General features: G+C 48.1%; 1 protein-coding gene across 1 annotated transcript in view; it reads right to left on the bottom strand.

The window, feature by feature from the left end:
- Positions 1-25,174, bottom strand: part of SMS (spermine synthase) — a 70,364-nt gene extending 45,190 nt beyond the window's left edge. The window contains exons 1-2 of the mRNA XM_045875926.3: positions 24,778-25,174; positions 3,533-3,653 (exon numbers count right to left, since the gene is read on the bottom strand). Of these exons, the coding sequence (XP_045731882.2) occupies positions 3,533-3,653; positions 24,778-25,159 (503 nt within the window). The 5' untranslated portion in view covers positions 25,160-25,174. The remainder of the gene's footprint in view (positions 1-3,532; positions 3,654-24,777) is intronic.
- Between the last annotated feature and the right edge of the window lie 1,639 nt (positions 25,175-26,813).

The following is a 26,813-nucleotide window of genomic DNA, read 5'->3' as shown; positions in this document are numbered from 1 at the left end:
AAGGAAAGCATAATTTTAAGGTTAGGAATTGTATCATGGCATTCAAAAGAAGAAAAGACACCAACCCACCCAACTAAAAGCAAAGATCATTGCTCCTTTTTTCTTAAGTTACATGGTTAACCCTTTTGCTTTCTTATGAGAACCTCTTCTTGGGGGTGGGAAGCCCACCAATCATTTAGGGAAGATTTAGACAGTCACCAGATGCTAACGTTTTCAGATAACGGGTTCTTGGGCCCAGAAAGTGATTCAGTAGCAGTTCTGTGAACCGGATTTTTTTTTTTTTTTTTTTTTAAGTAAACTCCACCCAACTCACGACCCCGAAATCAAGAGTCGCATACTCTACCAACTGAGCCAGCCAGGTGCCCCTGTGAACCTGATTTTTTAAGAAGGTTCCCTGGCACATGATTCGGCCAAGTTTAGTGACCATGGCCCTCAAATGAAGGGAGGGTAGGAAGGACAAACTGGGTCCTCCCAATTAACCTTCAGAGTTCAAAACAGAGCCGCGGTTTTCCGACTGCAAGCGGGTGGTGGTTAAACTGATTTAGTTCGGGGTTGGCACACTCCAGCCTACACACTGCAAACCACCAGATCCACCCTTTAAGACTTTTTTTTGTAGAGCCTGCAGACTAAGAATGGTTTTTACATTTTTAAGGAGTTGTTTAAAAAAAAAGGAGAGAGAGAATGTGACAGAGACTCTATGTGGCTCCTTACGGAACAAGCTTTCTGACCCCTAATTTAGGGGATCTGCTCATTTTTCTTAAAATATCAGAGTGTATCACATGCAATAAAAGTCAATTATGTAGGGCGCCTGGGTGGCTCAGTTGGTTAAGCGACTGCCTTCGGCTCAGGTCATGATCCTGGAGTCCCGGGATCAAGTCCCGCATCGGGCTCCCTGCTCGGCAGGGAGTCTGCTTCTCCCTCTGACCCTCCTCCCTTCTCATGCTCTCTCTCATTCTCTCTGTCTCAAATAAATAAATAAAATCTTAAAAAAAAAAAAAAAAGGCAATTATGTGGAGAAATTTCTGTTTTGATCATACGTGTATCTGTACTGTATAGACACAGATGACTATGTATGGGGTTATGACATAGAACTACTTCTTGGGGCACCTGGGTGGCTCAGTTGTTAAGTGTCTGCCTTCGGCTCAGGTCATGATCCCAGGGTCCTGGGATCGAGCCCCGCATCGGGCTCTCTGCTCAGCGGAAAGCCTGCTTCTCCCTCTCCCACTCCCCCTGCTTGTGTTCCTGCCCTTGCTATCTCTCTGTCAAATAAATAAATAAAATCTTTAAAAAAATAAATAAAATAAAAAATAAAACTACTATTTACTAAAAGTCGTGGTTAAAGAAACATTGGATTAAAAACTAAACACTACTAGTTAATTTCACCTTCAGCCTTTAAATGGCCCCCAAATCAAGTTCAGGTCCAGGAAACCACAAATCATTTACACCTGAATGCGCCTATCATTTTTTCCCCCTCCACCACCCACAGCACAAAGGAGAGGGGCTGGAGAAGGGAAAGGGTAGAAAAACATCACCCCTAACCAGCTGGGTGGTTCTAGTGCAGTCCTCTGCCAATGGAACTGCAGGAACACAGGAGCACAGACAATGCTGGAAGTTAGTACAAAAAGCTCAAGGGATTAAAACCAGGCTGAGGACCAGGACTTCAGCATCACTAAGTGGCTATTAACCAGAAGTCAGGCCAGAAGCTGGGTATGGTCCCCCTGAGCTGGTGCCTGGTCGCCCAGGCATGGGTGGGAGTAGTGAGGTTTCAGGACAGGCACCATGGGGATGGGTCCCAGTAGAGCACGTGAGAGAAGAGGGAGACCAATGTTGAAAATACGTTTTTAAACTAAGCATGTCAATTTTCATTTTTTCTGCTTTCAGAAGCAATTTCTAAACAGCTCTTGCTATTCAAAATTCCCTTCTGGGAAGAATTCTAGGCCCCCCAGACAACTGGAAATGGTGTGTATGGTAGAAGATTCAAGAAGTGAGGCAGAGAAGTGCCTGGATGCAAAGGCAGTGAGGAGATTCTAAGAGAATCAAGGCTTCAAAGAACTTACGGGGTGGCAAGGCGACATGGTTCCATTTGCTGTGGTCCCCAAAGGATGGACCACATCCAGGATAGCAAGAGACCATGGCAGGGAAGGTGGAGAAAAGAGGCTAGGACAGAGAGAGGCTGAACCCAAGCCTGCAGGAGCTGAAAGGATCAAGGACAGCTGCAAATCTCTACTTGCAGGAAACGGGCTATTAACTGGGCCAGGGCACGGAGGAGGGAAGGTAGGAGAGTTTGGTAGTGGTGTTGATTTGGGATCAGCCTTGAGAAGAAATGATTTTAGATACATCTGAGGTATCTGCTAAACACTTATGTGGAGATTTGCTACATAGTTAGAAATACAAATCTGGGCTTAGGGAGAGAGGAGCTGGGAAGTCCCTGAGAGGCATCAAGAGAGGGAAGACCAGTAACCCCCATGGGGTGGAGCATGTTGACTTAGAAAGAGAGTAACGGAAGGGGGCACTCAGAAGTCAAAGTTTCCTGATCTCCCAGCATTGCCTTCTGGGCCTCTGAGGTCGTGGGGGTGGTTATTTTTCCTTTTAAGAGAGAAACAAGGGACAGAATGTGGGACATTAATGAAACCATGTGGAATTCTAGTACTTTGTACCCATTGGGTGAAATGGAATTAAAGCCATTGAAAACACCCAGGAGTTCACATTTTAAAATTAATAGTGCAAATTACGAAGACTCTTACTAGTTTTGCATACTAAACCAGTCTAGATAGGATACAAACCTAGACTTAGGAAAGCACAAAGAGCTCAACATGCCGGGGTCTTCTGTTCTCCATCAGTTCTTAATTTAGGTTTCCTTCCCTATTCCCAGCACATATTGGCTCTCATCTACATATTGATTAGGTAAAGTCTGGATAGTCTATAAAGGTCTTAAGGAAAAGAAAAAAAACCCCAACTTGAAATCTTGGGTCCCCTCAGCTTCCTGTCAACCTCCCCGTAGACATTCTCATTCCTCATTTGATGACGGTCTGCATTAACTGCTAGTAACTTCTAACAGTGCTACTCACAGTGGGGTCAGCCGACCAACAGCATCGGTGTCCCCTGGGAGCTTGCTGAAAATGGGATTTCCGGTGCTACCCCAGAGCGGCTACATCAGAAACTCTTGGAGCAGGGCCCGGGAATCTGCTTTAACCACGTCTGAATCGTGGCCTGCAGTTCACACTGCTTCTGCTTCCAAGGGGTTCTGGGTCCTGGCCACACAGCAGAATCACCCGGCCGGGGGGGGGACTTCGGAAAAATACTGATGCCCACTGGCCTCAATCTCTGGGAAAGTGACTGGGGTCATGGCGTCTTGTGAAAGCACTCCCGGGCGATTCTACTGGGCAGCTAGGGCTGTGAGCACTGAATTCTAGCCCCCCTAACAAGATGTCACAGGAGGAAATAAAAAATACCTGGACGCTACCCCTCCCCACTTTGTCATCCGCCCCCAACCTCCACCAGCTGAAGTGCTCAGATCTGAAGGCCAGCTCACCTGCCGTTTTTGTTGATGTAGGTCGCTAGGTAACCGCGGTCTTGCCAGTTGTGCACCGACTCTGTCATCCCTTGCTCCTGGAAAATGGACCGCAGGCCTTTTAGAATGGTCTCGCCATCAGCTGGAGAACAAGGGAGAGAAGGCAAGGTGGTCAGGATGAAACACATTCCAAAGGAAAGCCGGCGAGGCACAGTTTGACGACTGAACTTCGTAAGAAAACCTGAACGAAGATTTGCCAGCGTCACGCCCGTTGTCAGGAGCTACGAAGGTTCTCAACCCCATGAGGAGAGGCTACACGGATCACCAGGTAACACAAGACAGACACAAAAACACCAACCACAAAGTCATTGCACCAAGGATGCAGACAGGTCTTCAGCCAACCAGAGAGGACACAACACAATGTTGAGCCTAACCAGAAATCAAAGAGATGCAAATAAATGAGCTTCCATTTTAGGGTATATAAATTAATGAGCCTATACAGTGCTAGAAAGGGGATATCCACCCGCTCCTAATGGGTATCATAAAGACCTTCAAAACTTTTGCCTTGGGCGCCTGGGTGGCTCAGATGGTTAAGCGTCTGCCTTCGGCTCAGGTCATGATCCTAGGGTCCTGGGATCGAGTCCCGCATCGGGCTCCCTGCTTCTCTCTCTCTCTGTCTCTGTCTCTCATGAATAAATAAATAAAATCTTTAAAAAAAAAAAAAAAAAAAAACTTTTGCCTTTATGTTCCAGGTGTCTCACAATAAGCATGGGTTGCTATTATAATAGGGAAAAAGAAATTAAATGGGGCCACTCAGTAACATATTTCTATACAGTAGCGACTGAACAATTCCTTATGGAACAACCTGCTGCTATGTACTGTGACCCTATCCTTGGCCAGGGGCCCATCTTCCCCTCTCCCTCCCCACCCACTTCCCAAGTGGTAGCCCCGGGTAGGACTTCGGTCAAGGTTATAGAAATTGCATTAATCTCTGCAGGTTCACTTGATGCCACAATCTTCAGGAACATCCAACATTATGATGCCTAAGAGAAAAGGCAAAATACAATTATTCTCCTCTAGTTCGATCTGCTAAGCACTCATTGCCTGAGACGGGTAAGGTAAAGCACCGAGATGAGACAAAAGGAATTACTCTGTACTGTCCCACGAGCCCTCCATGGGCTGGTGCTTTTTCCACATGACAGAAAAAACAGTGTAGGCTGCAAAGCGTCAAAACAGAGTATGTACGAAGAGTATGTCTGCGACCTGAACCAAGGCAAAAGAAGAAAACAAAAAGATTCACAGCTGAAAAGTTTTCACCAGAAAAATCACACTAGAATTCCTTCCATAAACTAAGTAGTGCCAACGTTTGGACTAGACGTTAAGGATTTTTTTCACCCTACTTAGAATCCATCTCCAGCCATGTCTGGAACTATGTTCCCAAGACCTTCCAGAGCACAGTTAAGAATGAAGACCACAAATTGGGTTCAGAGGCCAAATTGGGCAGCAAATATGTCTTATTCTAGCAGGCACAGACTTTTCAAGAAATTTAAAGTCAGTTGCCACTTAAAAACCAGATTTCAGGGCACCTGGGTGGCTCAGTCGGTTAAGCGTCTGCCTTCGGCTCAGGTCATGGTCCCAGAGTCCCAGGATCAGACTGAGCCCTGCATCAGGTTCCCTGCTCAGCGGGGAATCGGCTTCTCCCTTTCCCTCTGTCCCTCTCCGTGCTCGTTCTCTCTCTCTCAAATAAATAAAATCTTAAAAAAAAAAAAAGATTTCACCTACCCACACTGTAGTGGGTGGAATGGTGGCCCCCAAAAAGATATGTCCACATCCTAACCCCCAGAACCTGGAAGGGTGACCTGATTTGGAAAAAGGTCTTTGCAGGGGCGCCTGGGTGGCTCAGTCGTTAAGCATCTGCCTTCAGCTCAGGTCATGGTCCCAGGGTCCTGGGATCGAGCCCCGCATCAGGCTCCCTGCTCCGCGGGGGGCCTGCTTCTCCCTCTCCCACTCCCCCTGCTTGTGTTCCTGCTCTCGCTCTCTCTCTGTCAAATAAATAAATAAAATCTTTAAAAAAAAAAAAGAAGAAGAAGAAAAAGGTCTTTGCAGATGTAATTATGGGTCTAGAGATGAGATCATCCTGGATTATGCAGGTGGGACCTAAATCCAAGGACAAGTGCCCTCATGACAGACGGAAGAGGAGAGACGGGGATAAAGAGGAGCAGGTGATACTGCCAAGAACACCAGGAGCCGCCCGCAGCTGGAAGAGGCAAGCAAGGGCTGTCCCCTAGAGCCTTTAGAAGGTCCACGGCCCTGCCAACACAGTTTTGAACTTCTGGCCTCCAGAACTGGGAAAGAATGTGTCTGTTGTTTTAAACTGCCCGATCTGTAGCACTTTGTTAGGGTAGCTCTGGCAGACGGATACACCCACCAAAACAGGTACTTTCAACTTCACTTAACAAACGAAAGCAAATAGCATAGCAAAAATGGCCGTGAGGACATCCACTTTCTAATCTTTTGAGTTCCCGAACACAGACAGAGCTATTAGGATAGCACAACCAAAACTCACGGACAGCATTTAAAAACACATGAGTGTGCAGCCCCAAGCCCCCAAAGAGGAGCAGGTGGGCACAAGTGTGTCCACCAGCAACTGTGTGAGAGGCAATCAGAAAGCAAAGGGACTTCACACTTCTCATAAAAATACCAGCTGGGGTTCACCCACAAGGAAGGCGTCTCCTCCTCTGAGACGGCAGCACCCAGGAGGGAGCAGGGACCTGGGTAGAGCCAGAGAATGTCAGCGTGGCCAAGCCCGATGAGAGCAAGCAGAACAGAGGCTGCATCCAGGAAAAAGCCCCTCATCAGGGAAAGACTGGAGCAGAAAGCACACCACACACCCATCGCAACACAAGCATCAAGCAACACGGGTGGTGACCTCATGTCTCATTAGTCTCGCTCATTCCCAGCAAAAACTGTGCCTTTGGGAAACTCGTTTGGAAGAAAATAGCTGGCTTCACTATTCTGAAATTGGAAATTAAAAGGGGGAAGCCTGAATTATATCCTCTGAATGATATTTGGTTTTAAGACTGAAATCCACCCCCTAAAAAAATTCCGATTTCAAACTTCATCAAAAGAAGGGCCATCGTTCAGTCTGTTTGTCACTGAAGCCTGGTGGGGTCAAGCTACCGCGGAAGTGACTGAGCTACAGGGCGGGAAGGACAGTGTGCCCAGCACGGCCCCGAGGCCCGCATAGCCCAGCACTACTTGCCCTCAACGGGAGAGCCACTATGTCATTATTCAATCCCTCCTTGGCTAGAATACACGTTTTCTGTTTTGAAAGTGCATAAAACAAATCATCACTCCTGGTAAATGGCCTCAAGACTGGGTTCTGTGGGCACATTACAAAACAGAACACAAATCCCCTATATGCTGGTGAAGGGGACGATCCAGACAGGGCCATCCTGCGCGTCACTGGCCAGGCTGCGCAGGATATGAGGACCTCGGCCCCAGGGCTGAGCCGGGACAAACTCTCTCTTGGGCTAGGGAAAGGGGTGTCTTTGTCTAAAATTCCTAAAACCCTTGACTGCCGGCCAAATGCAACACGGCAACTTCCCCCCTTTTTCTAGCTGGCACCATCAGTGGAAAGGTACTGAGGGGGCTAATGGAGGCCCTCCAACCAGGTTTCAAACTGAAGGAAAACATATTACGAAAGAAACCCAATGGTGAGTGTTACTTATGTCTATACTATGGGCTTGCCCCTCAGTTTAGAAGAAATCTGCCAGGTCTGAATGTTATTTCTGGCTGTCACCACCGCCTGGTCTCTTGTGGGCACTGAATGTGCCGGCCCTGCGGGGGATCCACAGACCGTGCGCCTTTCTGCACTTTCCTCCTGTCTTCTCGTCCTCCACATTGCTCCCAGCCCTTGGAGACGATTCCAGAAAGGGGCTCCAGAGCTGAAACAACTGCCCAGCAACTCTTTTCCAGAACCAAGGTTTGAAAATGAAAACAAAGCCAAAGACGTGAGCTCCACTAGGTTCAACGATGAGGCTCGCTTGGTCATCTTGATCTCAGGGGCTCAATAAATGTTTTGTGGGTAAATAATTTATTTCAGTTGTCTAAATTAACCATCTATATTGCTGTATCTTTGCAGAGTTTCTAGAATATCTAAACCAGTGGTTTTCAATCCCAGCAGTGCATTATAATTACCTGGGGAGTTGTTTTTTTTTTTTTAAAGATTTTATTTATTTGCAAGAGAGAATGAGAGACAGAGAGCACGAGAGGGAGGAGGGTCAGAGGGAGAAGCAGACTCCCTGCCGAGCAGGGAGCCCGATGCGGGACTCGATCCCGGGACTCCAGGATCATGACCTGAGCCGAAGGCAGTCGCTTAACCGACTGAGCCACCCAGGCGCCCTCCTGGGGAGTTTTTAAAAGTGGTACGGCACATTCTAGACCAATTAAATAAAAATCTACGGGTGAGAACCAGGCATCGGTATTTTTCAGGGCTCCCTGGGAAATTCCAATACACAGCCATGGTTGAGAACCACCGAGCTAAACCACTAGATAAAAGAAAGAACAAGAAAACCCCACTATTTCCAAACTAACTAGTCGAGTCACCAAAAGGTTATAGAAAATGTTGAAAAAGGTCTGAAAAAAGCCTGAACTCCTTACTAACAGGCAGCCTAGGACATGCCCCAGAAAATGCTTTGCAGTTACCCAATTTCAACCTTCATGCCTGTCTAGTAAGATACATGTAATATGACCAAGCAAAATGTACTTGGCCGTATCGGGGTTCCTCAACTGGGGTTGACAACATATGGTGTGAAGGACAGTCTTGTCCCTCACAGGACTTTGGCAATCCCAGTCATACACATTACGCGTGGGTAGTCCCCCACTTTGTCTGAAGAGAAAAAAAAAAAAAAAGACCCCACACTCCCACTGCCCAGGGATAGAAGTGGGGCAGGCAATACAGTCCCTTGAGAACTACTAGATGCTCCATAGGAGTGAAAATAAGCCTGGGGTCAGAGCATGCCCAAATGTGGGAACACAAGACTGCAAAGTCCTAAGTGGCTACAAAATCAGAAAATTTGAAAGCGAATTCAAATGCTAAAAGAGATATAATCACACGGCTTTCAAGTACGCATGGTAATACAAACTAGGCTAACAAAATGTTTGGCAGAAGTTCTTAGGAAACTCTGGCCGGGCAAGAATGATGTGCAACTCGTAGACGACTCAGCACTCCAAAGTGCACAGCAACACAGTGACCTGTCCCAGGGCAAAATGTGTCCTTTGTCCACTAGACAACTCAATGTCCCCGTTTCCAGACCACTGCCCACTTTGTGTTTATTCAACAATAACTTAGAAAGAATCAACTTGGAGGTCTGGTCCAAATTAAATGCATCACTACCAAAAGAAAGGAAGAGAGGATGAAAAGTGGGGTGCGGGGGCAGGGGCAAGGCATGAAGGCCCAAGTTTCATCTCCCTGCCTCATTTTCCCCCAGAGATCCATTTTTAGAGGCCGCTCTTGGAGCACTCGGACTCTGACCGTCAGCTCCATCCAGATGGCTGAACCCCAAATCCTTATACGCAAATGGAAACTGCTTCCTGCCTAACCGCTCAACACACTGTCCCAGTCAAGTCTGAAGTAAGGCTTGGACTTCTCTATTCCCTCCCCCAGATGTTCATACCCTTGTCACTTAAAATCCCGCAGGATGCTGCCCTTGAAGCTTCTTACACAAATCACCCACCGCAGCCTCTCTGTCCCCCCAAACTCACTGGCCACGCACCGCCCCCAACAGGCATCACGCCCTCAACCCTCAAGATGGGGACACCACTTTGCAGTGTTCCTTCCCTCCATCCGTCGTGGTCTGGGGCTGCCCTGTAATCGGCGCTCCATAAGGTGGGCCGCCCCAAGTGGACGTTCAGTTGAGCAACTGCCCTCACCCAGGCTGACCAGCCCAAGAAGTTGAGGGATTTATGCTGAATAAACACCTAAGACACCCGGCACCCTAGCAAAAAGGGGGCAAAACATCCTTCAGTTAGACCCATTCCCACTTTCTTCCATTTTAAGTATCGGCTAAGATCCGGTAACCTCCTCAACAAGGTGAATTCCAGTAGCGGCTGCCCTGAGGGAATAAGCAGTCCTCTTACTTCCAGAAAACACCTGCAGACCTCAACTTGCATCTTCAAGTCCTTTCAACTTCGAACACTTGAGCAAAGAAAACTCGGGACAGAGTGTGTGGCAGCCGCCCCTCGTGCAGGACCTTCAGCCTGCCCGGCCTCGGGCCAGAGCCGCCCTGGCCTCCTCCGCAAAGTCAGGGGGCTGGACCGGGCAAGTCGCTCCCATGCTAGCAGCATCCGGCTCGTGAAATTAGGAGACGAACTGCTATCCTTGCCAAGCGTATCTTTAATTACGAGCCCTGGGAATTCCACACCTCCCCATCAAGCCCCTGTCCCGTTACTTTGCTTCCTAGTTCTCCCCCGCGATGGCCCAAGCTAGTCTGTCGCCAGGGGCTGATGATCGCCGTCATGGCACCGTGCCCAAGTGGTGGGGCCTAACGCCCGGCCTCCTCCCACCTCGCCCCTCCTCCACAGAGCCTGGCATCTCCGGAGCCCGGTGCCCTTAACTCTCCTCCATTCTCTGATCCCGCCAGCTGCCTCCCCCTCCCACTTCCACTTTCCATCCAGGTCAGGGGCCACCCCCACACCCCCCTCCCTCCTGAGAGCTGGACCCCCCTAAAGGGGGGGGAGTGGCAGCACCTACACCAGCAGCTCACAGCAAGGGGAAGCATCAAGGCGGGCATCCTTTCCCCCAAACCTGAGATACCCTGGTGTCAAGAGAAGCGAAGAGCCAGGTTTGGGTTGTGCGGTTTCCCTTCACACACAGACCAGCTTTCGGGTTACCCTGATAGGCTCTTAGGCTTCCTCTAAACCTAAAGAAGAAAAGAAAACTGGACTCCAACACAGTTTGAAGCCATTCAAGTACCTGCTTTAAGCATCCACTCAGATGTCCTCATCGTGACAGTGGTGGTGCTTACATGACTGTATGCATTGGTCGAAACTCAGAACTGTACACAAAATTTCCTCGAGGTAAATTATATCAAGTTTTTAAAAATCTATTCCAGGGGCGCCTGGGTGGCTCAGTCGCTAGGCGTCTGCCTTCGGCTCAGGTCACGATCCCAGGGTCCTGGGATGGAGCCCCGCATCGGGCTCCCTGCTCGGCGGGAAGCCTGCTTCTCCCTCTCCCACTCCCCCTGCTTGTGTTCCCTCTCTCAATTCTCTGTCAAATAAATAAATAAAATCTTTAAAAAAAAAAAAAATCAATGTTGATAGGCAAGTCCAGATTACCGAAATCAAGTGATATACAGAGAAAGCCTTCATATTTCACAATTAAAAAGAGCTTAGCACTTACAATTATTTAAAAATTTGTTTTATTTTTAAATGTTAACAAAGAGGGTCTGTGTATCAGGAGACATCTCAGACATACAGAAGCCTAATAAATTCCCAGAGATTAAAGTGAAGGTCAAACAGGTGGTTGCCTGGGCTATCTTACTTCGACAGCTTTGTCTTCAATTCCCATGTCCAGTTCTTTTTACAACAGCTGCAAGATGATTAATCTCATCACACAACACCCAAGACAACGGCAACGTTCAGAGCAGCAGGTTTCACATTAATCAAAAAGTGGAAACCCAAATTGTCCGTGAAACTCTAACTGGATAAGCAAGCTGTGGTCTATCCATACCATGGACTATTTATTCAGCCATAAAAGGAATGCAGTACTGATATATGCTGGGACATGGATGGCATAATGCTAAATGAAAGAAGCCAGTCACAAAGGGTCACATGTTGTAGGATTCCATTTGTATGACAGAGCCAGAAAAGGCAAATCCCTAGACATAAAAAGCAAATTAGTGTATGCCAGGGACTGGGAGCAACTGGAGGCTAGGAGGAATGGGGATGATGGCTAAGGGGTAGAGGTTTCTTTCCGGGGTGATGAAAATGTTCTAAAATTGTGGTGATGGTCACCCAACTCTGAATGTACTGAAAATTATTTAAGTGTATACTTTAAATGGGGGAACGGTGTGGCATAGAAGTCATCTCAATAAATCTGTCCCCCCAAATCCAAACATACAAGCTCCACTTCTAGATTCTCAGCTACTGTGAGGTAATCAAGGCAACAGAAAGTTCCAGAAGTGGGTTGCTCCCTTTCAACCAACCATAAGCCAGGCCCGAGGCAGCAGATTAAAAGGGCTGGGAGGGGCGGTCTCCTCTGCGCCCCCCCCCCCCGCCCCCGCCACAGACGTGTCACAGAAAAAGGAGTATCTGAGCAGCTGCTGTGTGCAGGCACTGTCCTGGGCATTGGACGGATGCACCCCTGCAGCCAGGCTCAGCCTCAGTTCATTCACGGTTAGGAACTGCAGCATATATTTGCAAGTTGCCGGGAGATTGAATCTTAAAAGTTCTCATCACAAGGAAAAAAATTATTTAACTATGTGTGGCGACGGATCTTAACTAGCCTTCCTGTGGTGATCATTTCACAAGATATACAAATATCAAATCATTATGTTGTACACCTAAATCTAATGCTTTATGTCCATTATATATTTCAACAAAAAAATTCTTTTAAATTTTTTGAATTTAAAAATCATAGCACTGAGATGGGGCCACAAAACAGGGAGGGACAAATGACAATTTGGTGGGCTTGTTTTCAGAGCACAACTCCTCTTCTTTCTCTTTTGAGAGCGCGCGGGCACGCGAACGCAGGTGTGCGTGACAGCGAGAAGAGGGGCAGAGGGAGAGAGAGAATCCCAGGCAGACCCCCGCCGGGCACCGAGCCAGATACAGGGCTCGATCTCACGACCCTGAGAAATTAGACCCACGCTGAAATCGAGAGTCAGACGCTTAACCAACCGAGCCACGCAGGCACCCCCCAGAGCAGTTTCTGATGTTCATACAGAAGAACAACCAAACCAGGAAAAATTAGAAAGAAAGAAAAAGACCTGCTGAATTGGATTGACAGCCATAAAACACAACACAGAAATAACACCCAAGCTCTTTTCATGCAAGTGTGCATTAAAGAAAACCACATGGGGCTGTTTACAGTACCAACCACAGGGACTATTTCTTAAAACTCACATTACAGTACCCTAGGCATACTGTAAATGTGTTGCTAATTATTTCATTGCCCTGCCTTCCCTTTCCCACTGCAAGAGAACAGTTAGAAAGGCATTTCCCATCACCCCCAACAGCTACTGAAAAGGGGGAAGAGCCTCACTCTACTCTAATATAACCACCTAGGTCTCTCCATGAGCCAATCTCCTTATGACATTAAAGAAGGGCTCACAAGGGGCGCCTGGGTGGCTCAGTCGTTAAGCGTCTGCCTTCAGCTCAGGTCATGATCCCAGGTTCCTGGGATCGAGCCCCGCATCGGGCTCCCTGCTCCGCAAGAAGCCTGCTTCTCCCTCTCCCACTCCCCCTCCTTGTGTTCCCTCTCTCACTGTCTCTCTGTCAAATAAATAAAAAATAAAATAAAATCTTTAAAAGAAGGGCTCACAAAAAGAGAATTTATGAGACAGAATCCTAACCCCTCTTTAGTCTGGAACCCAAACAGTAATGCAATATTGTACCCTCTTCTTCCTGGTAAACCCGTCACCCCCACAAGGCTATGGGAGTCTTCAAAGCAGCCACAACCCACAAGCCTCAGTCAGCACAGAGAGGGAGGCACCTCCACGGAGTGCTCATGTAGCTCAAACTATCCAGTCCTCACATTCTGACCTAGTCCACATGGGAGGCTAACCAAGAATTACAAAGAAAGGCACAGAAAGGGGAGATCATGCAAGAAGCCTGGCTTTCGCTTGGGGAGAAGATAACAAATTGTGGCCCTGAGAAGCTGGACATCTGGCCATCCGAACTCTCCCAGAAGGCATCTTCTGAGCAACATAAGGTGTGCCTACATAAGGGTTCAAGATCCATGTTTCCAGAAGAGGAAGTAGTAAACTCGGGCTAGAGCTGTGGAAGAGAGCAGAAGACCACCAACGCAGAGGACACTGTAGAGGCCAGGACCACAAAAAGCCCTCTCCGGGTGCTGTACTCAACCCAATAGGAAGAAGCCCAAGAAATGAGGTGAAACCAGACCCAGCAGCTGCAAAAAAGGGATGAGCAAAGTGGTAAGAGGGAACTGATAGGGTCTGAGGTGAGGGGAAAGGAGAAGACCTAAGGCACCTGGACCAGGAAAACTAACCAGCCCTTACACCTTTAGTTCACAACTGCCCTCCACTGTCCACTGAGGAGTGAAAAGCATCCCAGCTGCCGACTGCCACCTCCCCTTCATCTCACAAAGCAGTGGGATGAAACCAGGTTACAGGCTGGCCCAAGGTCAGACGGCAATGGCTTCCTTCAGCTCCATGCAGAAGAAAACCAGGTTTCTTTCCCAAAGTAGAAACTGTGGGATCGCCACTTTTACTGTCCAGGAGCGCTTAACCAGTATCATGAACATCCAGCTCTCTTCCCACTGCCTTTAGGTGGGCAGAATACCCTACGGGTTCAGATCTATTAACCATTTGTGTTTCTGCAAACAATTCTAGGGTTTGTGCCCAAGCTTCTCTGCCAGGCTGCAAATCAACAATGAAATAATATTTCCAGAGATAAAACAGTTTGGACTTTGTGTCGTCAAAAGTCACATTTTTATCAGGCCATCCCTGAGGTGACCCCCTGCACCTTCTCTTCTTCCAGCTTTGGCGAAGGCAAACTCAGCGAAGTCAACATTCAGGACTGCGCCCTTCAGAATGAACCTCCAAGGAGATTACTCAGCACCCAGGAAGTATTGGAAAAGTTAAGTGCCACAGAGATGAAAGTCAAAGGACACAAGTCAAAACTCCCCGTACAGAGGGAGGAATGTATACTATGATGGATTCCAGATGAGAAAAAGGCCATGTGGGGGCCTGGGAATCTGTACTTGAATGTCTTTCCAGATGGCTCTAAAGCAAGCCACTGGACTTAAGACAGTCTGAAGGCATGGGTGGACAAACTTGTTCCTTAAAGGGCCACACAGTAAAGATTTCAGGATCTGGCAGGCCAAATCAGGGCCCTGTCAGCTACCAGAAGGCCATACAAAGGAGGCCAGAAGAACAGGATGTGGCCCAAGGGCCCAAGTTTGTTGACCCCCGGGGTCTAAGGTCTTTTCCAGCTCTAAATTCCTAACCAAGAGGCACAGGGACGCTCAGCTGTAATTCTACAACCTGAATTTCCAGAAGTGACATTCTTAGCATTTGGGACTAGAATAATCTGAGGAATACTTCCTCCATTCAAGTTAGCAATTTATTAAAGGCGGGGGGACAAAATAACAGCTAATAACCCATATAACCAGGACCCCAGTAGACACCAAAAGGATAATAAAGGAATTCTACAAACAACTCTACACATAAATTTAGCGACTTAAAAGGAAATGGGCCAATTCCTCAAAAAACACAAACTACCACAACTCACCAATAAGAAGTAATCTGAAGAGCCCTATAACTACCAAAGAAATTGAATCCATAATTTAAAAACTCCCCAAACAGAAATCTTGAGGGCCAGATGGGTTTCACTGGAGAGTTCTATCAAACATTTAAAGAAGAATAACACACTTCTATACAAAATCTCTTGCAGAAAACAGAAAAGGAATGCCTAATTCATTTTATGAAACCATTGTCCTAATACCAAAACCAGAAAAAGTCCACAAAGAGAAACCTACAGACCAGTATCCCTCGTGAATATATAAACACAAAAGTCCTTTGCAAATCCTTAACAAATAAGAATTCAGCAATAGGGGCGCCTGGGTGGCTCAGTCCGTTAAGCCTCTGCCTTGGGTTAAGCCTCTTGCCTTCGGCTCAGGTCAGGATCCCAGTGTCCTGGGATGGAGCCCCGCCTCAGACTCCCTGCTCTGCTCCCTGCTCAGCGGGGAGTCTGCTTCTCCCTCTCCCTCTGCTGTTTCCCTGCTTGTGCTCTCTCTCCGTCAAATAAAGTCTTAAAAAAAAAAAAAAATTCTGCTTTCACTTAAAGAGCTCCTTTAAATAAAGGAAGACCAACCTTCAAATCACATGCCATTGCATTATTTTCTGCCTCTTCTTTTGCCAGCAGAACTTTCCTTATCTTTCAGTAAGTTAAATTCACCCCTCTTTATAATTGAGCGTCTTTATCCACTGGCACAATCTCAAAGTACTCAGCCCTAAGTACTGCAATTAGTGCTAAGTGTTTTATGTATCATTTGACACTCTTCCAAACATTTTATTGGACATCTCACCCAACAACACAGTGTGTGGGATCTGGGGATCATTAGCACCTTCATGCAGAGGGAGAAAGTAAGGCGCATGTGAAACTACCCGGAGGGTCATCTAGAAGATGCTACCGATTCTTAGCAGCTCCTTTTGGGTTTGCTGCTTAGCACATAAACACATCTGATCCCAAGTATGGCCACTAGCTCAGTGGCTCCTTCCGGAACACAGATGACAGTATCAGTTTAATGAAATCCAGGCCCACCACAACTTAGGGCCCCAGAGTTGTTTTTCCTGGGGTCTGGATAAGTGCCTAGTCGTAAGGGTTTCAAAGAGCATTCGTGCAATGGTTTACATACTTGCTTTAAAGATTCAATTGAGGAGGCTTCCTGACTCTTCACAAGAACTGGGCCTGGAAGCAAAGTCCCATGAAATGGTGGCCAGCACGGCCCGGGGTTACAACCACTGGAGGCAAACGCCTGCCGTGTGCGGGACTCCAGAAACTCAACTCACTCACAGCTTTCCTGAACACGCTTTTCAACAGATGCCCAACCACAGCCCAGGCACTTCCGAACCGATCCTTACCTGCCGAGGACCGTGCTGGTCTCAATTCACATTACAAAGCCCGTCATTCCAAACTGTACGGGGTACCACGCCTGACGCCAGCAGCTCTAACTTTCCCAAGCTCGGAGCCCCTGCACCTCGGTCGTCTCCCAACAAGGTAACAAAGGCCTGGGCGGCCATTCAGATACAGCCCATTTCATGACACAATTAAGATGCAAAGAAGAGGGGCGCCTGGGTGGCTCGGTCGTTAAGCGTCTGCCTTCGGCTCGGGTCATGATCCCAGGGTCCTGGGATCGAGTCCCACATCGGGCTCCCTGCTCGGCGGGAAGCCTGCTTCTCCCTCTCCCACTCCCCCTGCTCGTGTTCCCTCTCTCGCTGTGTCTCTCTCTGTCAAATAAATAAAATCTTTTAAAAAAAAAAGATGCAAAGAAGATTTCGAAAGTGGTTTAACTCCTCCACTGCAAAACCTTCCATTATGTGTAGACGATTTCCTCACGCTCTAAATATCACTTAGTATCTTAAGTACTTTTTCAGTTTCCAATCTGAGAAGCTAAGACCATTCTATTTTTATTTGCTTCTCTCCTTGTTAGGTTGAAGACCTTTATGTATACCTCTATTGCCACAGCTGGTATGTTTTTCTCTCCTACATTACCTAATCATAAGCTTTTGTTTTTAAGGGTATACCGGTTTCTATTCATAAGACCTTCTGGCTTGCTGTTAAAAATACTAAATTGTTGCCACACATGATACATACATTTTCTATCTTGTCTTTTTAATTTTAGCCAACTTAAAAGCACCTTCCCCCCCCCCCGCAAAACACACACACATACACACACACGGCAAAGTGTCTACTAGCTGGTTATGCAGTTGGAAAATGCTATCTTGAAGAAATGTCACATGCAGGGCTTCAGATTACTTGAAAATGCACCTCTCTCATTAGCTGGGGTAGAGATTGTTCTTAATGCCTGGATGATGGAGTCAATTTCTTAAACAGCTGTTATCCCTTCCACAGCACTTAAAATAACGACAGAGAACGACCAAATAACTAGATGAGGCTTCTTGAGATAAAGCACAAACTCATTTTACCATACGCTACCTCCACAGGTTTAAAGAAATGGGTGTAACTTTGGAACTACACTCTTAAAAAGATTATGGTTTATACAATTTTTTAATGGCAAGCTCAGAAAACTAATTCCCAGCAATGTGCAATTACTCAGCCTGCAGTCAAATACAGCCTGATTTGTGCAATTAAGAATCTTTTGCAGAGTTGGGGGAAAGAGTTAAAAAAAAAAAAAAAAAAAGCAAGAGTGTGCCAAATGAAGGGAGATTCCATTGAGACCTCCCCCAAACAGCCCATAAAACATTTGCAAACAGCATTCAAGTACGAGAGAATACCTAAAGGACGAAAAATGCCTGCCCCAGAGCTGTTAAATTCTGAGTCTGGGTGCCTCCCAGCTACTTGGAAGCACAGGGAGTGTGAAACTCAAATGTGCGCAAGGGTAGGGACAGCTGGGCAGAAATGGCCCCAGGAGGGGCTGACAAGGTGATGAGGACACACAGGAGGCTTTTTAAATGAGAAAAGGGACAGGAGGAATCTATTGAGTTTGTGGTGATCAAGCCCTTCCCCAAAATGGAGACACTGGGAGACTGTGGCCAAGAAGTGTAGCCAGGAAAAAGGTGAGCAAGGAATCTGAGAGCGTAGCAGGCACAATGTGCAGGACTTAAGGACTGGCTGCCTGGTACTTGGGGTAGGGGGACGCCCCACGTTCCTGATACAAGGGCTTTTTGTTTTTAATGAGGATCCTACAATACTGATTCTCGTACTTAATTAGCATCAGAATTACTGGGAGGAAGCTGGTTAAAAATGCAAATTCCAGAAACTCCTCCAGCCCAGACCGTGATTCAGTCCATCTAGAAAAGGACCCAAGCATGCATTTCCCCCTTCCCAGGCGTCCGCCCCCTTAAGGCTACATTGTTAAAGCGGGTATGTGGGGGCAGGGGGTGTTGTTATCACAATGGTAAAGTGTTATGACAAGGGATGATAATGCTGAGACAAAGGGGAAAGCTTTTTCTCCTCTTGAACAACAAAACACTAGATGCGATCAAAACTGGATTTTTTTAGGTTTTGTGCTTATAGCTATGAATCGCACAAAGACGATATGCTTCTACCAGAAAGCAGCTCAACAAATAACACGGAAACAGTGGGAGCTCTGAGGATGGGAGGAAGGCTCAGGAAATCAGGGAGGGAAGGTCACCAGAAGCCAGTGCTGGCCAAGCCCTCTGATCCTAACCGACCCCAGGGCAAACGTAGGAGGAAGGTAAGGCCCACCCTCCCTCTATGACTATTGATTTATGCATAATGGAGACTTCCAAAAAGAACCAGGGAAATTTCGCTGATGATCTGTCATCTGCTTTAGAGCATCGGCTTAGCTAGAACTTACCCCGGGGATTCTCTGCCCCAGCACTGTGGGGGGCCTGTCCTGTGCAATGGAGGGTGTTGAGCAAGCACCCCTGACCTACGAAATGCTAGTAGCACCTCCCCACTTATGATAACCAAAAATGTCCCCAGATACTGCCAAATGTCCCCAGGAAGGGGGAGGAAGGGAGACAAGAGTCGTTGAGAATCACTGCCTTAAACTAAGAGGCTTCGCAGTTGTGGAATTAACAAAGGCCTTGGAATCAAATAGACAAAGCTTTGAATCCCAGCTACCCCATTTATTAGGTGAAAAGCTTCAATGGGCCTATTTATTCATCTTTAAAATGGGGATAACAGGACCTACCACGGGGTTGTTGTGAGGATTACGTAAAATAACGTGTAATGCGCTTAGGGCAATGCCTAGCCCAGGAGGCAACTAATAAATACCGGCTTTCATGTTTTCAAAGAGATGTCTGTCTTGAAGAGGAACCAGAGACATTTGCTTACAGCTCTGGCCTTGAGTGGAAACCTACTGGGCCTAAAAGAAACAATATACAGAAATGGCACTCTCCCTTCCCTGTCCAGGTAGGGGGTCTGAACCAGGGGTCCATGGACTTCCCAGGGGCCAGTGATTCCCAGGGGCCAGTGAATACAATTCAGGGGGGTCTGTGAACTCAGATGGGGAAAAAAAAAAAATACACATCCTTATTTTCACTAATTGAAATTTAGCATTTTCTTCAGTTATGCTTATAAAACCACACATCAACTATGGTGGCTATCGTCACCAATAAAATCTCACAGCTTTTTCTCACAACACAGCTGAAATACGATTTTCTCAGCTCTACTTCGAAATTATGGAAGTTATTAGGCCTGATGCTAGATCATGTTATTTAATGTGCTACTGAAGAAGCACATATTACTATGCTACATATTTGGGACTTTGTTTATTTTGAAAATTGTATTTTAAAGTAATTGGGTTACTTTATGCATTTAAAATTCTTACTCTAGGGGCGCCTGGGTGGCTCAGTTGGTTAAGCGACTGCCTTCAGCTCAGGTCATGATCCCGGAGTCCCGGGATCGAGTCCCGCGTCGGGCTCCCTGCTCAGTGGGGGGTCTGCTTCTCCCTCTGACCCTCCCCCCTCTCATGTGCTCTCTCTCTCTCTCTCTTTCTCGCTCTCTCAAATAAATAAATAAATCTTTAAAAAAATAAAAAATAAAAAATAAAAAAAATAAAATTCTTACTCTGAGGGGCACCTGCGTGGCTCAGTTGGTTAAGCGTCCGACTCGATTTCGGCTCAAGTCATGACCTCAGGGTTGTGAGATGAGCCCGCTTCGGGCTCACGTGCTGGGCTTGAAGCCTGCTTAAAATTCTCTCCCCCTCTTCCCCTCCCCGACTCCACTCCAAAAAAAAAAGTAAAATTCTTACTTTGAGGCTCCACAATCTTCCTTGATAAGGGTCAAAGGCACAAAATTAGAACCCCTATCCTAAACCTTTTTGGTTAAGCCCAATTCCTAAGCAGCCTTCTATTAATTTATTAAACAAGATCTTTGTTAGAAAACTACTTTCTGGGGGTGCCTCAGTCGTTTGGCGTCTGCCTTCGGCTGAGGTCACGATCCCAGGGTCCTGGGACCGAGCCCCGCATCGAGCCCCGGGCTCCGCATCGGGCTCCCTGCTCAGTGGGAAGCCTGCTTCTCCCTCTCCCGCTCCCCCTGCTTGTGTTCCCTCTCTGGCTGTCTCGCTAATAAATAAAAATCTTAAAAAAAAAAAAAAAAAGAAAGAAAGAAAAGAAAAAAGAAAACTACTTTCTGAATTGGAGTAACGTAAGTCATTTTGTTTCCCTACATCAACTATAGATCAGCGGTCCAGAACCCGAACGTAAGAGCATCAGGCAGGTTTCCTCACTCAGGACCCGTAAATGTGTGTCTCATTTTCCCCCTAGGGTACTTGAGCTAGTTTTCCATCTTGACCATAACATCAATCAGGTGCATTTTAACCAGCACTTATCAAACATCTATGAGGTACCAGAATTGTGTCCAGGATACAGACACTGGAGGCCGGCCTTCGCAGATACTCCCAGTCCGGGGGAAGAAATGAGACAGGGAGAGGAGGACTGCTCGAGCTTTGGAGAGCTGATTAGCCAGAGGCTTGTTTGCTCTAACAGGGCAGGCAGAGGCTGTGCGTACCACACCACACTCCCCTCTGGATACCCAGCCCGCTTGCCGCCTAGTGTATATGACTAGGAACAAATCGTGTGTCCTCCACCAGCCCAGAGATGCTCAAACCATACAAACAAGGGACATGTTTATTCTTGTTAGCCTCAGCTGAGAAATCACAAAATGTTTTCTGGGTTCGGGAGTCCTCAGAATCCAATACTTCACTTGCACAATGACCAAAGATGAGGTTTTGTTTTTTAGCAAAAATTAAAATTTCCCAAGTTATGTCATCAGCCACAACACTAAACAGGCACCACCAGGCCCAACCTATAATTGCCCTTAGTGGCCCAGTGGCTGCTGGGTACTAGCTCACTTACACTGGTAACTAAGTTATATGGAATCACAACATAATAACATAACTAAGTGGTTCAAGTTTAATTCCATTAAAATCACATCATGGAACTGGAGCATTAGTAAGGATTACTGACAAATGGGAAAAAGAACATGAATCCAGGCTCCACAGGCATTTGACTCACCCCTGAGTCACATCCAGTACTCACCATGCCAAGACTAATGCCTTTTGACTCATTATTATCAATTAAAATAAATGTTTTTGGAGACCTCACACACAGGTGGTAGATTTCTCACCAAGTGCCCCTAACTGAAACTTCGAAGAACTTAAAAGATCCCAGTCTAGCCAGATTCCCTTATTTTCCAAGTGTAGACACCTACTGACAGCAAGGATAACATGTCTCCCCAAATTAAGTAATGGGGGAACACAGTAAGAATCAGAGTTCTCGGGGTGCCTGGGTGGCTCAGTCGATTTAAGCGTCTGCCTTCAGCTCAGGTCGTGATCCCAGGGTCCTGGGATCGAGCCCCACCTGGGGTTCCCTGCTCAGTGGGGAGCCTCCCTCTCCCTCTACCCCTGCTCCTGCTCTCTCTCTAATAAATAAAATCTTTTTTTAAAAAAATAAATACTAAAATAAATACTAAAAAAAAAATCTTACTCCCAAAACACTTTTGTAGGGTCTCAAGAACTAACAAAGATGAATATATACACATCCCCCTCCTTAGTATTATCTCTTCCTAGAATGTTCCTCAGCTCACCATCAAAATTTTCTCATCTTTAAGGTTAACAGGCTGAAAGGGGCGCCTGGGTGGCTCAGTCAGTGAAGCATCTGCCTTCAGCTCAGATCGTGATCCCGGGGTCCTGAGATCCAGTCCCGCATCGGGCTCCCCACTCAGCTAAGGAGTCTGCTTCTCCCTCTACCGCTCCTCTCTGCTCATAATCTCTCTCAAATAAATAAAATCATAAAAAGTTTTAAAAAAAGATTAACAGGCTGAGAATTAAGGATAATTGGCTGGGAATGTTTGTTTTTTTATTTTCTCCTTGCCCAACTGAATTATTTAGATACCACTTCCACACCTTGCCAGCTTAGAATCTGCCAGTTTCTCCTGCTCTCCTCTAAACTGTGTGTCTATGGTTCTCTCCCTCTCTGGCCAATGTCAGCCCCAAGTGTTAAAGTTCTCTTGCTTGGGGCACCTGGCTGGCTCAGTCTGAAGAGCATGTGACTCTTGATCTCCCCGACGTGAGTTCAAGCCCTGCGCTGAGCACAGAGATTACTTAATTAAAGAAAAAAAAAATTAGGGGCGCCTGGGTCGCTCAGTCGCTTAAGCGTCGGCCTTCGGCTCAGATCATGATCCTGGGGTTCTGGAACAGAGCCCCGCGCCAGGCTCCTTGCTCAGCAGGGAGCCCCCTTCTCTCCCTCTGCGCTTGTGTGCGCTCTCTCAAATAAAGATTTTTTTTTAAAGATTTTATTTATTTATTTGCCAGAGAGAGAGAGAGAGAGAGAGAGGGAGAGTATAAGCAGGGGGAGCGGCAGGCAGAGGGAGAAGCAGGCTCCTCGCTGAGCAAGGAGCCCGATGTGGGACTAAGGATCCCAGGACCCTGAGATCATGACCTGAGCCGAAGGCAGACGCCCAACCATGAGCCACCCAGGTGCCCCATCAAATTAATAAATCTTTTTTAAAAATTTAAAAAATAAAGTTCTCTCTCCTTTTCTTCATAAAGTGAAGGTTGCCCCGCACTTTTACAACAGAACACAGAAGCCTATTGTGAGCCATCATTTCAACATACCACACCTGAATTAACCTGAAAGCTGTTTAAGGCTTCAGGCACCAACACAGACTGAGAGAAGTGCCAGAATCTTCCAAGCCTCATCCTGATACTACCCTCCTTAGAGCCTAGAAAACCCATGTTCAATAAATACAGGTCAATGTTCACACATGCTTCCACCAAGGACACTTCCTAGACTCACCTCTTAGCAGCTAGGTGACCCTGAACCACTAGTTCTTCCTCAAGCCTCATCCTCCTCACCTCTAAATTCAGTATGCAAGAACCTTCACTAAGCACTAATCCCTAAAGTTGGCAGGATAATTATTCAACAAAACCTTAGCCATCTCACACCCAACACTAGCTGCACGCCCCAATCACCATTTTATTTCCTGACTCTCCCAGTCATCTCCCTTCTCTCTATCCTCAACTAAGAAATGTGGGAACTAAAAAATGCTTTATTTTCTCAGTCACTTCCCAACCACCGAATACACCGACATTACTTAAGAACCTTTTGGTGTTTTAGGGCAACTCCCTTAAAATTAAGCCCTATGAAGTGTGCACCGTCCTTTTTTTTTTTAACCACCGGGAGGATAATACTCAGAAAGGTTGAGACGTTAAGGCCAAAGTCCCATGCAGAGCCAATCAAGAAAGACAAGATGCAAACCTAGGTCTTGCTTCAAATCCTCAAGGTTTTGTTTTGTTTTTAATTAAATCTTTGCCTTCGGAGAGCCTTTAAGCTTGGGGGAGAAAAATGCAAAATGAGATTTCAGAACTTCAAGAAAGGAGAAGAGAAAAACAGAAAGTGAAAAAGTCATGGTTTTAAGTGGGAACAGAAAAGGTTGCTCCATCCAATTCAAGGAAAACGGTGAAAAGGCAAGATATGGATGAGATGCTCCAAGTGGGATGTACAGGAAGCGCAGATTCAAGTCTGCAGCACTTAAAGGTTTAAAAGCCACCAGAAAAAAAGGCTGGCAGCCCTACCCCTCCCCCCCCCACGTTAGAAACACCCAAAGAAAAACATGCAAAATACCCTTCCCCTTCGTAATTCCTGCACACAGTTCCGACTTTCCAGCCCTCTGTTGTGGCCGGCTGTGTTCCGAGCCTCCAAGACTCGGGGAGTTTTAGTTCCCGCGCCCAGACCTCACCTCCCCCCCCCCCCCCTCCATAATCATCGTTTCCTTTCCCGCCCCGCGTCCCTTTCCGCGGGACCCGTCTCCTACGCAGTCGGCTAAGAATTCTGCAAGCGCGGCGCGCTCCTGCCCCAGCCCCGGCTCCCACGAGGGGAGCCCCCGCCCCAGGGTGGAGGGAATTTACCCGCCTCCGAGAACAGGAAAAGGTCACGCGGGCGGCCCCGCGCGGCGCACGCCCCCCGCCCCTGCACTCCCGCCCTACGGGGGGGCCCGCGGACGTGGGGGGGGTGTTCCTCCCGAGCCGCGCGGCGCGAAGGGGACCCTCGCAGGGGCGGCCACGCCCGCACAGGGCGCGGGTGGGCGACCCGGGCCTCGAAGGGCGGCGCCGCCGGAGGAGGGCTGTGGGGGAAAGCGGCCCCTCCAGGCCCCGCGCTGCGGCGGGGACCGACTGGAGCGCGGCCTCCGCCCCGGCCGCCGGTGCACGCGGCCCCGCAGCGCGCTCGGCGCGGCAGCCGGAGAGACGCCGGGGCCGCGCGGGCCGTCCGCATTGTTAGGCCCGCGGCGCGCGCCCCGCCCGGTCCCCGCTGGCCCCAGCCCGGCGGGCGGCGCGGGCGGCCGGGCAGGTGGCGGCCGCGCGCCCTCACCTTTGGCGCCGAGCTTGAAGTCGAGCGTGCTGTGCCGTACTGCTGCCATAGTGAGGCGAGGCCCTGTGCCATGCCTGGGGGAGGCGGCCGCGGGAGACTGGGGGGCCGCACGGCGTGTCGGGCTGCGGCCGGCGGGGAGTGAGACGCGCCGGGGAGGCCGAGGGTAGGAGGTGGGAGGGACCGCCGGGAGCGATCCGGGGCGCGGGGGCGGGGTCGGGCCCGCCTCCGGGAGGGAGGAAGCGAGGACGCCCGCAGCCCCGAACTTAGAGCGCAGGGTGTGGGGCCTCGCTAATGTAATGGTGGAAACGTGGGCGCCGTGCTCCCCGCCGTGCGTCACCAATGGCCGTTCCCGCGCCGAGGATCGGGCGGGCGCTCCCGCCATCCGTTAGGTCACCTTAGGTTTGAACAGCGCAGCACGACTTCCGGGGGGCCCACCCCCTACACATCCACACGTCCCCAGACCATCCCCCAAGCCAGGGCCCCTCTTATTTCCTGGCTAAGTCAAGAAAATCAAATGCTAGGATCCACCCTGTAGTCCAAAAGTACTGCCGCCTTTTCCTTAACTCTTCAAATGCTACAGTTAAACCCATCAGAATTATTGCCATTATTATTAGCAAGGGTCGGCTTGCATTTCGGGACCAAATAAAAACCTCTTGCGTATTTAAGTTACCTACGTTTGCATGAAAAATGGGAATGGTGGAGAAGCAAGTCAGAGGGTAAGGTTAATGTTGATTTGGGAAATTACAGATTCCAGAGTTGCTCCTCCATTACAGATGCCCCTGTTCGAGGCGGTGAACCTTTCCGCTGTGGGCTTCTCTTTGACTTTGGGCTTATGGCTGCTATTCAACACGATGTGGCAAAGGAGAGAACATCAGTGCGCCCTAAAGCCCTCCTTTATTCCACTGACAGTCTCACTAGGCAAATGCTTCCATCATCCCGTCAGTCTTCTGTGCGTCTCTCAGGGTCCGGAAGCTCCGCAGGAATCGCTATAATGGCCGGACAAAGTTTAAATCTGACCTTCTGTACCCTCATAAAAGCATGAAGAAAGTACGTATTAAACTCGCCTCTCCCAAGAGCAGTCCCCACTGGCTGTTTTCCTGAGTCCTTCACCATTCTACAAGAACTGGGCAGTATCTTCACAAGTGTTCTTTAACAGGCCATCCTGTTAAGAACGGGATCTCCTTTTTAGCACTTGCTCTGCGTGTTTTCCTTTCTTCCGGGATCCCAGAGTCTCAATTTCACGAGCTATTCTGTTATCTCAGCCTTCGGTCCAGCTACCTTAGATTGCAGTGCCTGCTCTCGTCCTTGGACATTCTCCAGTTCTTGCCACTCCTCCGGAGTCCGGTCAGGGGGACACAGTTGTCCCTTGTTGCACTACATGGACAGCAGGACTCCAGAGGTCTCAAGTGTCACAGGGTGGGCCTCTAGGGCATGTGACCTGCGCAATGGCACAGGGCCCCCGGGCTCAGAATGGCCCTGAACTTGGTTTCTCGGCTCTTTCTTGAAATTCTTAACCATTTTGAACAAGGGACCCCAGGTTTTCATTTTGCACTGAGCCTGAAAATTATGTAGCCAGTCCTGCTCAGCAGCTCGTGTCCTGCAGTGCAGGCAGCAGTGGCCTGTGAAAGTGCCTCCCCTTACTTCTGCAAGGTGGAAAATAGAGGTGGAATTCCTTAAGAGGCTTTGTCATTAGCTAATCAGATAGCAGTAACAAAAGTGGAGTATAACAAAAAGGCTTCATGACATCAGCACAACATCAGAGATCAATGGGCCTCGAAATGGAGCCCACACGTTGAGGTAATTTTAGGAGTTACTGTAAAGGTGTTCGCAGTATTGTGCATTACCTACCAAGGACGGAATCCTGGCAAAATTGTTAAAGGTAAGTCATGGACAGGAACCAAGGTCCTGAGGCCTCTTTAAACACCTCCCGCTGGGCTGTGAGTACCTGTTTGGATTCTGGAATGTGTTCTCATTGTCTGGGTTTTATAATCCAGGCCCCTGGCTTCAAGGCCTGTTACAGGATGAATAATCATTTT

Source organism: Mirounga angustirostris, unplaced genomic scaffold (assembly GCF_029215605.1).
Source record: "Mirounga angustirostris isolate CCGP_5_RB_7025 unplaced genomic scaffold, mMirAng1.0.hap1 SCAF_11, whole genome shotgun sequence".
Classification (NCBI taxonomy): Eukaryota; Metazoa; Chordata; class Mammalia; order Carnivora; family Phocidae; genus Mirounga; species Mirounga angustirostris.
Note: the sequence above shows the minus strand (reverse complement) of the source record. Positions and strands in the feature narration are given on the sequence as shown.